This window comes from Microcaecilia unicolor, chromosome 11 (assembly GCF_901765095.1).
Source record: "Microcaecilia unicolor chromosome 11, aMicUni1.1, whole genome shotgun sequence".
NCBI classification, from domain to species: Eukaryota; Metazoa; Chordata; class Amphibia; order Gymnophiona; family Siphonopidae; genus Microcaecilia; species Microcaecilia unicolor.
The window spans coordinates 32,544,076-32,557,243 of record NC_044041.1 but is presented as its reverse complement, the minus strand read 5'-3'; the positions used below and the strand labels follow the sequence as shown (position 1 = coordinate 32,557,243).

The window sequence follows — 13,168 nt, the reverse complement described above, 5'->3', positions numbered from 1 at the left end:
CTGTCAACCTTGAGCGTCTGTTGGTCAGTTCTTTTTCAGATCGTCCGGTCTCTGCTGCTTCTGGCATCTTGCTTGATATGCCCCTGCTATTTGATTCTTGTTTTTGTAGCAGTTTTTCCTCCTTTCCTTAGGGAGGTTCTGGTTCTCTCGTCCCCATGGATCCCTCCTGTCTGCTCTGGTTTGTCTGCAGGGTACTTTCCTTCTGGTGGGGGTCCGAGTTGCCCTTGGTGTGCAGCTGCTAGCTCAGATCCCTCTTCTGAGTACCCTCGGGAGCACCATTGTTGCCAGGCTTTTGCTTGGACTCAGTTCAGTGTCTCTTTACGGGAATGTGCCTTTTTAGGACTAGTATGCCACAGCTCTTCCTGGCTTCCCTTGCTTTCGGGTGGGAGTTTTAGCCTGGCACAGATTTTGCCTTTTCTAGTTTCAGGCGCCTCTCTCCTGGCACATTTGGCACTCCTTCCTTTTTCTGTAAGGGGCGCAGTTCTTTCCTGCTGAGCAGATCTATTGCTGTGCATCTGGATTATCGCCTCTTAGCTCTGCGCTTTTCTCTACTTTTCTGCAGGGAAGTGGCTCTGTTCTAGGTCTGGAGTTTGACTCTCCCTTAGCTGGTTTTTCCTCAGTTTGGTGTTAGTGGCCAGCTTCCTGTTTGTTCCTGGCCTGTGAAAATAATTAGGTCTGCCAGAACCGCTTGGGCAGCGGAAGCCATGGGCATTCTACTATCCTGTAAAGGATTGCATGTTCCCTCCAAATAATTAATTACCCCAACCTTGTATCTGCTCATGACGGTTTTACACAGACAGAGCAGTAGTAGGATCCTCAATAGGAAAGAAACCCAGTATTCAGTAGATATAGTAATGTAGTTCATAGCATTGGTATCTTACCCAAAAGTTGTACAGACAAATCAGGCAGTCAAATGGTAGAACAGCAATTCACGACATGTCTACAGCCTTCTGGAGTCCTCTCTCTTCTTCAGATCTAAGACCCTCTAGGCTGCCCTTTTTATACCATTTTGACCCTGTTCATTTCAGTGGACCCTAGCTTTCTCACTAGAGCTCTTGGCTCTTATCAGTTGAAGTATAAACAAATTATGTTTAGGACAACATCTGCGAAGAAATGACTTCACAGGTAATTTTGCCCGCCTCAGCTCCCCCTCTCTTTACTTGCACCTGACCCATTACTAATTTGCATTAGCCAAAATATCTTCGCTCATGACGTCTTGCAGGTGCCAGTCCCAGCATTGTTGACAAGAGCAAAGTCCCCCTCCCTTGTCAGCTCTCTGGGAACTCACTTCAGCTTGTGCTGCAGTGAAATATATTTTGTATCGGAGATGATTTTTGATTTTAAGAGGCCTAGCTCTTTAGCCTGAGCCATTGGCCTGTATTTTACTGAGAGTAAGTGACAGTATATTTCTACACCTGTTGAGAGTTGTTTCTTCCTCACTGCCTTACAGCTGCATTTTGCTCCCTATGGTCTGAGGAGTCCAGCTCCGTGATGTTTACCTCCCTCTTGGTGGGAGTTCTTTCTCTACGTTCACTGCTGCTCTATATTGGTTGCCTAGGAAGGCGGTCATTGTGGCTCAGAGACCACTTGAGGGCCGAGAGTGTCTCTTGGGGCACGGGGCTTTCTCTTCTTGTAGTTTTAGTCCCTCTGGGCCAGGGGAGTGCAGCGCCAGGTCTACATTTCCACAAGTCGTGCTCCTTTCCTGTTGGCCTCCTGGCAGCACCTTCTTCTCTGGCTGTTCCCCGGTACTCCATCTATGCATTTTACATGCTGAGCGCGGCTCCATCGCTGCATGCTGTGCGCGGCTCCCATCGCTGCATGCTGAGCGTGGGTCCACAGTTCCGGGTTGGCTTTAGCTTCATCGCTGTATGTTGAGGACAACTCTATCATGGCATATTGAGTGAAGTTCCTTCGCTGCTTGTTCTGCAACCTTTCATCTCTGCATGTTGAACGCAGCTCCATTGTCACATGTTGAGTGTAGTTCTTTCTCTTCAGGTCTCAGCGTGGGGCACAGTCCTGTGTCTGCCTGTGGAACGCAGCTCCTTGTCTGTGTGTGGCATGCAGCTCTCTCTTTGCGTATGGAATGTAGCTCCCTGTCTGCGTGCAGAGCGCAGCTCCACTGCCTGTTGAGTGTAGCTCCATCTCTGTATGTTTAGCACAACTCTTCTCTGCAAATTGGGTGAAGTGGAACACAGCTCTGTGACTGCAGGTGCTACACATTTTTATGTCTGCATAGGAAGCATAGCTCCTTGTCGGCGTCTGGAGCGCTGCTCCTTGCTGGCGTCTGGAGCGCAGCTTGTCCTGCCAGGGTTCAGAGAAGTGGATCTTGGTCTAGGAGAGACAGTTCTTCTCCTTGTTGCTCGGATACGACTGTTGCCTTCCTTCCAAGGGGGTTCCTTTGACATGAGTATCTTTTGCTGCTTCCTTTACTACTCTCAGGACAGGGGTACGTAATTTTTCTTTTGCTCAGGACGTTTGTGTTACGTCCTACAGCTTCAGTTCCTTTTCTAGTGTCTAACTCTTTTCCATTTTGGTAGCCTGGTGATTCGGATATTCAGATCCTTTTCTGCTGATCAGTTTTTTGCTGTGTGTATAGCTTTGTTGATTTTTCAACCTGCATTCTTCTTTTCTCCCCCACCCCTCTTTGGGAAACTGCTTTGCTACATCCCATTAGTCTGGACTGGTCTGGTATAGATGACAAGGAAGGAAAAATTATGTTCTTACCTGATAATTTTCTTTCCTTTAATCATACCAGACCAGTCCTGAGGCCCTCCCTGGCTAAAGTCTGTCAGAGTGTTGTTTCCTTTAGGTATCCCTGGCTGTTCCACAACGCTTCAATGTGCTGGGATGTCCTACAGCACTGCCTACTTCTTCTCTATTCAATCTCCTGCCACTTGTTGTGCCAGCTCTGTATGATTTCTGTTACTTGGCATCAAGGAGTTCTTTCCCGGGATTCAGGGGTAGATCTCTATGTTCTTGAGCAAACTCAGTATGGACCATTCCCTCTCGCTTACTTTACTGTGAGGGGAGGTTGCAGTTGCCTTTGGCCAAGCAGGAACAGTGAGGTTCTGCATATTGGCTCCAAGAGTTTGCCTGTTTGGTATTAATTGTGTTTTCTTCTAGAGTTCAGAGCACCATTGCTTGGCTATTCGAAATACTGAACATTCCAGGCTGCACGATACCCTTAAGGGGCGGTTTACTTGGAACTATTTTCTCTCTCCTTCCGCTGGTAGATGGACACAGCCCATTAGTCTGGACTGGTCTGGTATGATTAAAGGAAAGAAAATTATCAGGTAAGAACATAATTTTTCCATATCATCAGTAGGCGAAACAAGTTTTGAAACAAGAGTTGGCCGAAACACGCAATGTAGACAACTTTTTTTTTAAAATCTAGAAGCCAGTAACTGAGTTATTTCACCCTCACCACCCCCTCCCCCAGAAGGTTTAATGCAGCTCTTTTAGGGGGTTATCTGCAGCAGTGCCCATTTTATTCCTATGGGCCCTTCTGCAGATAACTCGAATTAAGCTTTAGTAAAAAAACCCCTTAGGGCCTAATCTACGGGGTCTTCCCATTCCGTGACTGTGGGAATAGAGCTTAATAAATTATGCTCTTAGCACATCACTGTACTGTATTGGCAGAATCCAGCAGTATAGCAGCACTTGAACACTGCCCCCTTCCCAAGTGCCTTAAACCTACCGAAAACCAAATGTTCAGATGTACAAGAGCTCTTATTTTATGAGTGGCAGTTCAGGCTTAAAAAAAAAAAATCATTGGCGGGCACAAAATTCTGGGCACCAAGATGCAAATTTTAGGCATCATAGTGACCTGTTGCTCAAAGTTTGTTGAGCCGTAGACAGATGAGGGACAGTGACAGTCGTATTTCTAATCATATAGCAGAACTTGCCCTAATCATGGTAAAATGAAGATGTACTGAACATATTTGAATATATTTGGTTGTTTGAAAAGTAGCTTGAAGCTGTGTTCGAGGTATAGTGGATTTTTGGAGGTGCATTAAGCCAGCACATAAAGACATCTTATCAGGTCCAGTAATAATACTCCTAATATTAAGGAGGTTTTCTGTAATGTTGAGTACTCTTTATGGTTTTATAAACATTTTATGCAACTTTGTTTTGAATACTAGGAGCTACTGGGGCTGTTGATTAATTGCATGCTTTATTTTGTTAAATTAGAGTCTGTATGAAAAAATCCACTCAAGAAAGGTTTGCACTGAAAATTCTTCTTGATCGTCCAAAAGCAAGAAATGAGGTACATAATTCTTGGTTTTCTGTATTGATTGAAGAAACAAAATATTACGTAGACAGGAAAAATATAGTCAAGTGACTGTAGTTAATGAGATCCTCCCAGAGGAAGTAATTAACCAGTATGGCACAGGTGTTACATTTTGCCTTACAGTATTAATACATCCCTCGAGTCCAGCACATAGCTCACTGTATCCCCAAACAGGGTTATATGGTATGTAAAGAGGTGTAAGATGTGTGGGATGTTCCTGCTGGCTTTCAGATGTGCATGTCCAAGTTAGATGATCTTCACCCAGTCCTTGGGATATATCTATTGTCAGGTTTTCAGGATGCCCAGAATGAGTATGTATACGAGAGATTTTAATGCAGTGAAGGTGGTGCATGCAAATCTCTATCATGCATATTCATTTTGAATATACCTAAAACCTGGTTAGTTGGGTGTGTCCTGAGGACTGGACTGAGAGCCCCTGGTTCAGTCAGAGTTCACTCCAGACGAAAGAAGGAATAAGAATTAAAGAGAAAAAGAACTGGGTGTAATTCTACAATAAGTGTCGTAAAACAATCTTTTGCAAATTATTTTATTTAGGAAAGTTTTTTGATTTAATCAGTTCTCTAGTTTTTATCTTTACTTAGACTTTTGTTTTTGTGAGGATCTTTTGATGACCAGATAATTTAGGATATTCTTTTTCTTAAATGCTATGGTATGATTATATTTAAATGTATATTTTAATACTTAGATGCTGGAAGCTTTCTTGGGGTGCCATACAGTATGTTTATGCTATACAAAAAGCTGATTTTTACTTTTTATGTTCATTTGTCTTTCAGGATTGCTTTACAGTGCTTTGCAAAAGTCTTCACATTATTGCACACTTTCCACTTTCTGTTGTTGAATGCATGTTGAATTTTATATATTTTTTTTATGTAAGAGTTTTTCATTGATCTGCAATACTGTACACTTTGAATATGAAAGAGCAACTCAAAAAGAGAAACGGTCAAAAGAAAAAAAACAAAGCCTTCACACCCCTTAATACATGGCAGAAGTTCCTTCTGCTATAATAACATCCATGAGTTGTTTAGGTTAAGTGTGTACCAACAGCGGAATGATCCAGTCTTGCCTATTTTCAGTTTTTATTGAATTATAACAACAATGAGCATCCAAACATATTTCCACTATATCCATTCCTCACCCCCCCCCCCCCCCCCCCCCAACCCACCTTCAGCCCAAGCTGTTTAAGTTGGCTGGCAACCATCTGTAAACTGCAGTCTTCTGATCTTGCCACAGATTTTCTGTTGAAGTCCATTCTTGGCTTTGAATGGGCTACTTGAGGATATTCACTTTTTTTAAATTGCTGAACCACTCCATTCTTGTTTTGATTTGTGTTTAGGATCATTGTCATGGTGAAAGATGAATCTTCTCATTGGACTCAGGTCAAGGACAGACTGTGGAACAGGGTTTCCTATAGGATCTGCCTAAATTTAACACCATCCATGTTTCTCTCAATTACATGAGTCCCTCTCCCTGCTGCTGCAAAGTATTCCAACAACATAATGTTGCTACCATCATGCTTCACTGTAAGGGATGGTGTTAGCAGGCTGATATGCTGTATGTGTTACATGCTACATATCACTTAGCATTTGATTGTTTAGGATTTATTAACAGACCTTATGAAGAGATTCACTTTATACTACAGCAGTGGTTTGGTTATGCCTCCAAAGATCAAATAGTTCCACTTTGGTTTTATCAGACCAAAAAACCTCCTTCCAACTGTATGCACCGTCCTCTGAGTGTTTCTTTGCAAATGCCATGTTGCACTTCATATGATTTATCTTCAGGAGTGGCTTCCTTCTTGCCGTCCTTCCATAGAGACCATGTTTGTGGTATAGCTTGAAATTGTTGGAACAGTCATCACCCTTTTCCCCAGTCTGTCAGAGACCTTTGTGATGCTTTTAAGGGAATTTTTCATCTTCACAGTTAACTTAATCAGTAGTCTCCTTTAACTTAGACGTATAGCCTGATCAAAACAGTATCTTTTTGTTTTAAATTAACATATTTTTTGAAGTATTCAAAATAAGATACATCAATCAATGAAACACAACAGCAGAGTTATACCATACAGAAATAAGAGAAAACAGATTATTTGAACCCTACATAACATACTTGGTGAATCCAACCATGACATCTCTCATAATTAAAAAAAAAAAAAAGAACTCCCTGAAGCAATGTCCTCAAAGGACATTCAGGCTCGCTGACATTTTCTTTTATTTTAGCCTTAACTATCCTGAAGTTTTTAGCATGTTTAGATCTTTGTTTCAAGTTCAAGAAATGGTTTGATTATACATCCAAAAGTATTGGAATCAACTTACTATTTGCATTAACAAGTCCATGATATGTAGTTTTTTTTGTTTTTTTTAAATTGAACTAATTTAAGTTATCTGTAAGAGAGTAAACACTTATGCAATCTAGTCCTTTTGGTTTCTTTTTAAATTTTTGAATGTTTCTATAATTGTTTTTTCACATTTGAAAGTATAGAGAGTTATAGTTCGTAAATTACTGAAACTCTTTAATGCATTTTAAACTGTAATTGTGTATAACTGTAAACCACTTTGGTTGTACCACAGAATGGCAGTACGGCAAATGCATGACCCTTTACCTCTTTACCTTTTAGTTTTTGACAGCAGAATGTGAAACATATACAAGGATGTAGAGACTTGCAAGGCACTGGTATATAGCTAGATTAGCATATATCTATTTGCAACATTTTATTCTACACATGAAATTGTAATAAAAATAACTTAGTTACATTTGCAACTTTGTTTTTCAAAGTGCTTTGAGAGTACCACAGCTGCATTTAATATTACCCAGGATCAATGTAAATTGTCTGCTTTCTGGGGCCTAAATAGGCATGCAACTGCATGTCTGGTCAGAATGAGAGAGCAGCACTGCTACTAATTATTCTTGTGTACAATAAATATGAGTTCCCACCTTCATTTAGTTCCCTTCCATAAATTTTTTTTTTTGTTAGGGTAGTGGTTCATTCCTTGTCCAGAATATAGAAAGCTGATTTGATTCTTAAGACTGGCTGGTTGCAGATGCATATTGTGTATATTTACAGATACATGTTCAGTTTATTAGTGTAACTTAAAAGCAATTTTGTAAATTATATGCGTACAATTGATTTACACATAATTAGAAAGTTCTAATAAGCTTAATGCCTGAAATGAACCAAAATATTTCTAAAGTCAGAAAAATCCAACAGTGTTTTGCTTGTGTAGATGCCCCAAAAACCACACTTTTCTTTTGGGTGGGGGGTGGAGGGCTTCTCTGATGGCTTCCACAACTGTCTGACATTAGGTTGGGAGTAATAAGATTGTGTTACCAGGTCCATTCTTGTGCTACAGTTATGTTTTCTTCCATTTTCTTTAAGGTACGTCTGCATATGATGTGTGCAACGCATACAAATATTGTTCAGATTCTTGAAGTTTATGCTAACAGTGTGCAGTTCCCTCACGAGTCCAGCCCAAGGTAAAGGTGTGCTAGCAGCAAGAGGAGGAGAATATTGCATTGTTGTCTTTTATTTTTCAGTTCTTCAAAAAGTTGAAAATAAGACTTTATTAGAGGATTTCTGTACCAGGAAATATTGAACACATTTATATTTAAGCAATATACTGCATCCATGATATATTCCAAGTGGAGAGCAAAACAAGCACTAAATACAATAATAGGTTAAATCCAACAGACGTCAAAATAAAATAGTATATAACAAGCACCCGTAGGTAAATGTTGTATACAAGCTTTTTTTAAAAACTGGATGAATACCACAAAGTTAAAAATGCAACCTCACAACTCCTAAACATTCACTCAAGATCAGGCACTGCAGCATTAAGCCCCTTCCCCAGCATCTCCATACTGAAGGTTATAAAATGATCGCGTTTAATGTTCACCTACTCATTATATCTTTCTCCATACCTAAATAAATCAGTTGGTGTGTGACACTTTGCCTTCAATAAATGATACAACCTACAAATAAAAATGCATCCGTAATTCTAAAACCCAAGAAATATGCACAGCGGGGTTCATAAATGCAAAGGTTAACTAGCAGTGGGGCAGACTGATAGTGATCTGGGCCCTTAGGCAATAAGGGTCATGGTCCCGTAACCACCTTTCAAGTGGTGAAATAAGATGGACACTGGGGAAGAGTGGGCCCCCCTACCGCTGTGGGCCCTCAGGCACTGCCTTATTGTTTCAATGGTCAGTCTACCTCTGGCTAGTAAACAAAATAAACACACATTCTTAAAACAAAAAAACAGGGCATGTATGTATAAAATAAACTTGCTTTATTCCCTTTTTCTGAAAAGCAAACTAACTAAATGGATGTTAATGTGACTTTCATGAGGTAGGGCCTACGTATAGAGAAGCCTGTTGACAGGTCCACTGTTACTACAAATCCTTCTTTAAGGATATAAAGTAATTTTCCACCTGATGGAATGTAGTGCCATACCAGGCCTATAGATAATAAATCAATTCATAGTATTGTGGAGCAAGACCATACAAAGTCATGAACATTGATAGAATTTTGAGCTGGAAATACCAAAAAGCTGTTCATTGCCAATATGCAGTTCTCCTGTGCTGCCATAATTTCTTTCAGTTTCTCTTTGTCCAGTGAAATCATTGGATATTTTCTTTGCTGCAAAGAGTTGCATAAGTGGTCTTTTTCTTTGTTCTTACTGACTTCAGCCAAAAAAACACTTATCTCTTCTAATTGTGGCATTTTCTTTTTTTTTTTCTTGACATGGCTGTTGCTGATGGGCTTTTCAGCCAAATCTCGTATGATTCTTTGATTTTTTTTTTCTTTTGGTATTTCCTCACTATGCCCAAGAAGCAGGTCAGTGGCTCCTCTCCCAAATGCAAATAAGCTTCAGTTGTGGACCATCGCACAATTTGCTATAAATGGCATCTGTTCGTCATTTAGCGCCACATTTGTGGAAAGATTTGCCAGTAGAAATTAGAGCCAAAGCCAGATAAAGCGCTTTCAAGACTTTGTTATTCAGCCATGCATTTTTATAGACTTTTTGCTATTGCTGCTTTAGTTTTGCCCAATTACTTTTTCTTTTTACTTCACTTTTCCACTGTGAAGTTCATTGATGTGTTCTTTTGCTTTTTCCTTTTGTCTACTCTTTTTACTGTTAATTTATGCTATTTTGTCTATTCTGTATTATTAATTTGATGTTTTATATTGTGTTTAATTTTATATTGTTACTCAACATTTTGAATTGTTTCTATACTGCCTTGCTATTTGTTTTGAAGTGTGTCAATCAAATTTTTATAATAAAGATCTCATCTTGCTTTCTGCCTTATTTTAATTTCTTATGTACCACCTGTAGGCTCCAAGCTATCGAAGTTGTGTACATTCAGGTAGAATAGGTATTTCTCTGTCCTTAGAAGGTTCACATCCTGAGTTTGTACCTGAGACAGTGGAGGGTTAAGTGACGTGTCCAAGATCACAAGGAGCTACAGTGGGATTTGAACCAGACTTCCCTGGTTCTCAGCCCACTGCTTTAATCATTAGGCTACCACTCCTTACTAGTGAAAAAGTATAGCTCGGTGGTGGGAAGACCACAATGAATATACATGAGATAGATGTGCATTTAATGGCGGTAGTAGGCATGCAAGTCTGTCTTATGTATATTCTTTGTGGGTATCCTGAGAACCCAACAGGCTGGTTGTCTCCTAGGAAAGGTTTGAGAACTGCTGGTCTAGTTAATCGAAGCTGGCGTTGATGGCCTAACGTTGAAGGCACTATCAGCTGGTAACTAGGTTGTAATGCTGAGGTTCTTAACCTCTATGGCTCCTTTAGTTGGGTCATGAGCTCTGCGTACTCAAGCACTGAGCTGGCACTTTGCCAGCCGAGGGCTCCAAAACATTGACACTTGTCTTAGATGCACGGCTTTGAAAGCAAGAAGGTGCAGGAAGTTATACATTGTCCGAAGTTTCATTTTAAGGTGAGCTCTGTTTCCCAGGCTTAGACAGAGGCACTGTAGTCTTCAGAGGTCTAGTTTGTAGATTTCAACAATGACTTGAAAGCACTGGTTGCAGCACATTTGGGGGCAGATTCAGGTAGAAAAATAACTTGACAAGTTACTCGATACACCAAGAGCATTGAGGTTGTCTTAGTGCGTTAAGTGATCTTTCTCTTTGTGGTGCTGGTAGCGTGTGCTGTTTACAGGTCTATCACTGTGAGCCTATCTTTTCACCACCTGTGTAGAGTCTGTCAAATGGGTTTGAAGCTAGGATCCTCTTCTGCCCCTTTAAATCATTCAGGCCCAGTGCCAGAGGGATCAAGTTTTAGGCCATGAGGTCTTTGCTTCAGGGGTGGTGCATTCCTAGTCATAAATTAAGCCAGTGTTTTCTGAATTAGTTTCTGAGGAACTTGCAAGGTTCCACGTTAGGAGTTACGGATCAAGAAAGGGATCTGGGTGTCGTCGTCGATGATACGCTGAAACCTTCTGCTCAGTGTGCTGCTGCGGCTAGGAAAGCGAATAGAATGTTGGGTGTTATTAGGAAGGGTATGGAGTCCAGGTGTGCGGATGTTATAATGCCGTTGTATCGCTCCATGGTGCGACCGCACCTGGAGTATTGTGTTCAGTACTGGTCTCCGTATCTCAAAAAAGATATAGTAGAATTGGAAAAGGTACAGCGAAGGGCGACGAAAATGATAGTGGGGATGGGACGACTTTCCTATGAAGAGAGGCTGAGAAGGCTAGGGCTTTTCAGCTTGGAGAAGAGACGGCTGAGGGGAGATATGATAGAAGTGTATAAAATAATGAGTGGAATGGATCGGTTGGATGTGAAGCGACTGTTCACGCTATCCAAAAATACTAGGACTAGAGGGCATGAGTTGAAGCTACAGTGTGGTAAATTTAAAACGAATCGGAGAAAATTTTTCTTCACCCAACGTGTAATTAGACTCTGGAATTCATTGCCGGAGAACGTGGTACGGGCGGTTAGCTTGACGGAGTTTAAAAAGGGGTTAGATAGATTCCTAAAGGACAAGTCCATAGACCGCTATTAAATGGACTTGGAAAAATTCCGCATTTTTAGGTATAACTTGTCTGGAATGTTTTTACGTTTGGGGAGCGTGCCAGGTGCCCTTGACCTGGATTGGCCACTGTCGGTGACAGGATGCTGGGCTAGATGGACCTTTGGTCTTTCCCAGTATGGCACTACTTATGTACTAATATTGCTTTGACGAGAGATACTCCACTGACCTTCCATTGAGGTTCTCTTCACTAAAGGCCAAGAATATCTGTGTCTCAAGATCTTTCCTTCCCTGACTTTGTTTAGAGGAAGACTAAAGCCCCATCCCCTTTTGAGATGCAGTTGGAGAGTGAGCTGAGGACAAATCATCTTTGCTGTCTCAACTAGCTGAATGCAGATTAGGAGATACTGTCAGCACCTGTCTACTCTCCCTTCCAAGAAGTGGATGTGGGAGAGCCTGCATGGTGTATTTCCACTTAGTACGATGTTGTATATATAGTATCGTGTCCTCATCATAGTTATAGTTGAATCTACCCTAAACATGGCCAGGAAATGAATTCATGCCTTGATTCCACCAGTTAAAACTGTTTTTCTGGCCCTTTTTTGAGAAGAAAAACAGCACCACGGGCCTTTAAAAATGGAACACAGTTCTTTAATGAATGAGCCTTGACAAAAAAACCCGACACGGGCCGTGTTTCGGTGACTAGCACCTGCGTCAGGGGTCACAGTGATGGCGTGGAAAACTTGGGGAATAACTCGAATATATTCCTCTACAATATATTATTCCTTACCCCACGTCTCATGTAGTAAAAGCTACAAAGCACCAAGGCACTTTCACTTTCTGTATCAAAATGGATACAGAAAGTGAAAATGCCTTGGTTTTTTTTGTCAAGGCTCATTCATTAAAGAACTGTGTTCCATTTTTAAAGGCCCGTGGTGCTGTTTTTTTTGTTTGGACTTTAGTTTGTACTTTGTTCCCTCTCTTTTGTTACATCCTTTTGTGAGAAGAAACATTACCAGAATGCTATGCTGTAGTCCCACACGGCTTTCTATAAAATCACATAGAATCCTGGAAGGGGCTTAAAAATGTTGTTGATGCATGGAGGTCGTCATGGTTGACGGCACTGTATGTTCATTAGGAAAGGCTCACAGATGAGCCATGCGTTGGTGGACGTCTTCCTTTTCAGAAATAAAATGAAGTTGTGGCATGCATGGAAAAACACTGGTTTACTGGGAGTGAAGGAATAGCTTACTGGTCTGAGCAGCAAGCTGAGTTCAAATCCCACTGCTGCTCCTTGTGATCTTGCGCAAATCAGTTAATCCTCCATTGTGTCGGGTACAGAGTTAAGATTGTGAGCCTTCCAGGGACAGGAAAATATCTGGTAATAAACTTAGGTTGAGCTACTGTTACCCAGTGTTCCCTCTAAGCTGTGCAGGAGTCCTCCAACGGCATTGCTCGCCGGTAAGGGGTGGTTCTTCAATATTGTGTTTTCAGTCACTAGGGACAGACAGGTCCTCTAGAGTCCTGCAGACCTTGTCTGTCTCTAGCTATTGGACCAGCACCCCGCCGGTAGGAATGTTAAGTGGAGGACTCCAAAAAGGCGTGAGCTAAAAGAATCCACTCAGAAGTCTTAATGGCTTTAAATGGAGGTTTGCCAGCTGTTATGAGGGCAAGACCATACATCCCCTCTTGTTCCATACAAAAACTGCTTAAATACTGTCATACAAATCCATACTGTAATTAATTGAAACCACTAAGAAAACCCCACTTACCTGAATGCATAGAGCACAGTATGCAAAGTTCAAAATTGAAAAAGAAAAGAAAAGATAAATTTCTAAAGAAAAAAGATGATTTTTTTTTTTTTGGACCGA

General features: G+C 41.1%; 1 protein-coding gene across 2 annotated transcripts in view; it reads left to right on the top strand.

Moving 5' to 3' along the window:
• The window catches only part of MAPKAPK5 (MAPK activated protein kinase 5), a 60,867-nt gene that overhangs the window by 15,831 nt on the left and 31,868 nt on the right, over positions 1 to 13,168 (top strand). For both annotated transcript variants that reach the window (XM_030218119.1, XM_030218118.1), the window contains exons 3-4: positions 4,192 to 4,267; positions 7,686 to 7,783. In XM_030218119.1, coding sequence (XP_030073979.1) covers positions 4,192 to 4,267; positions 7,686 to 7,783 — 174 coding nt within the window. The remainder of the gene's footprint in view (positions 1 to 4,191; positions 4,268 to 7,685; positions 7,784 to 13,168) is intronic.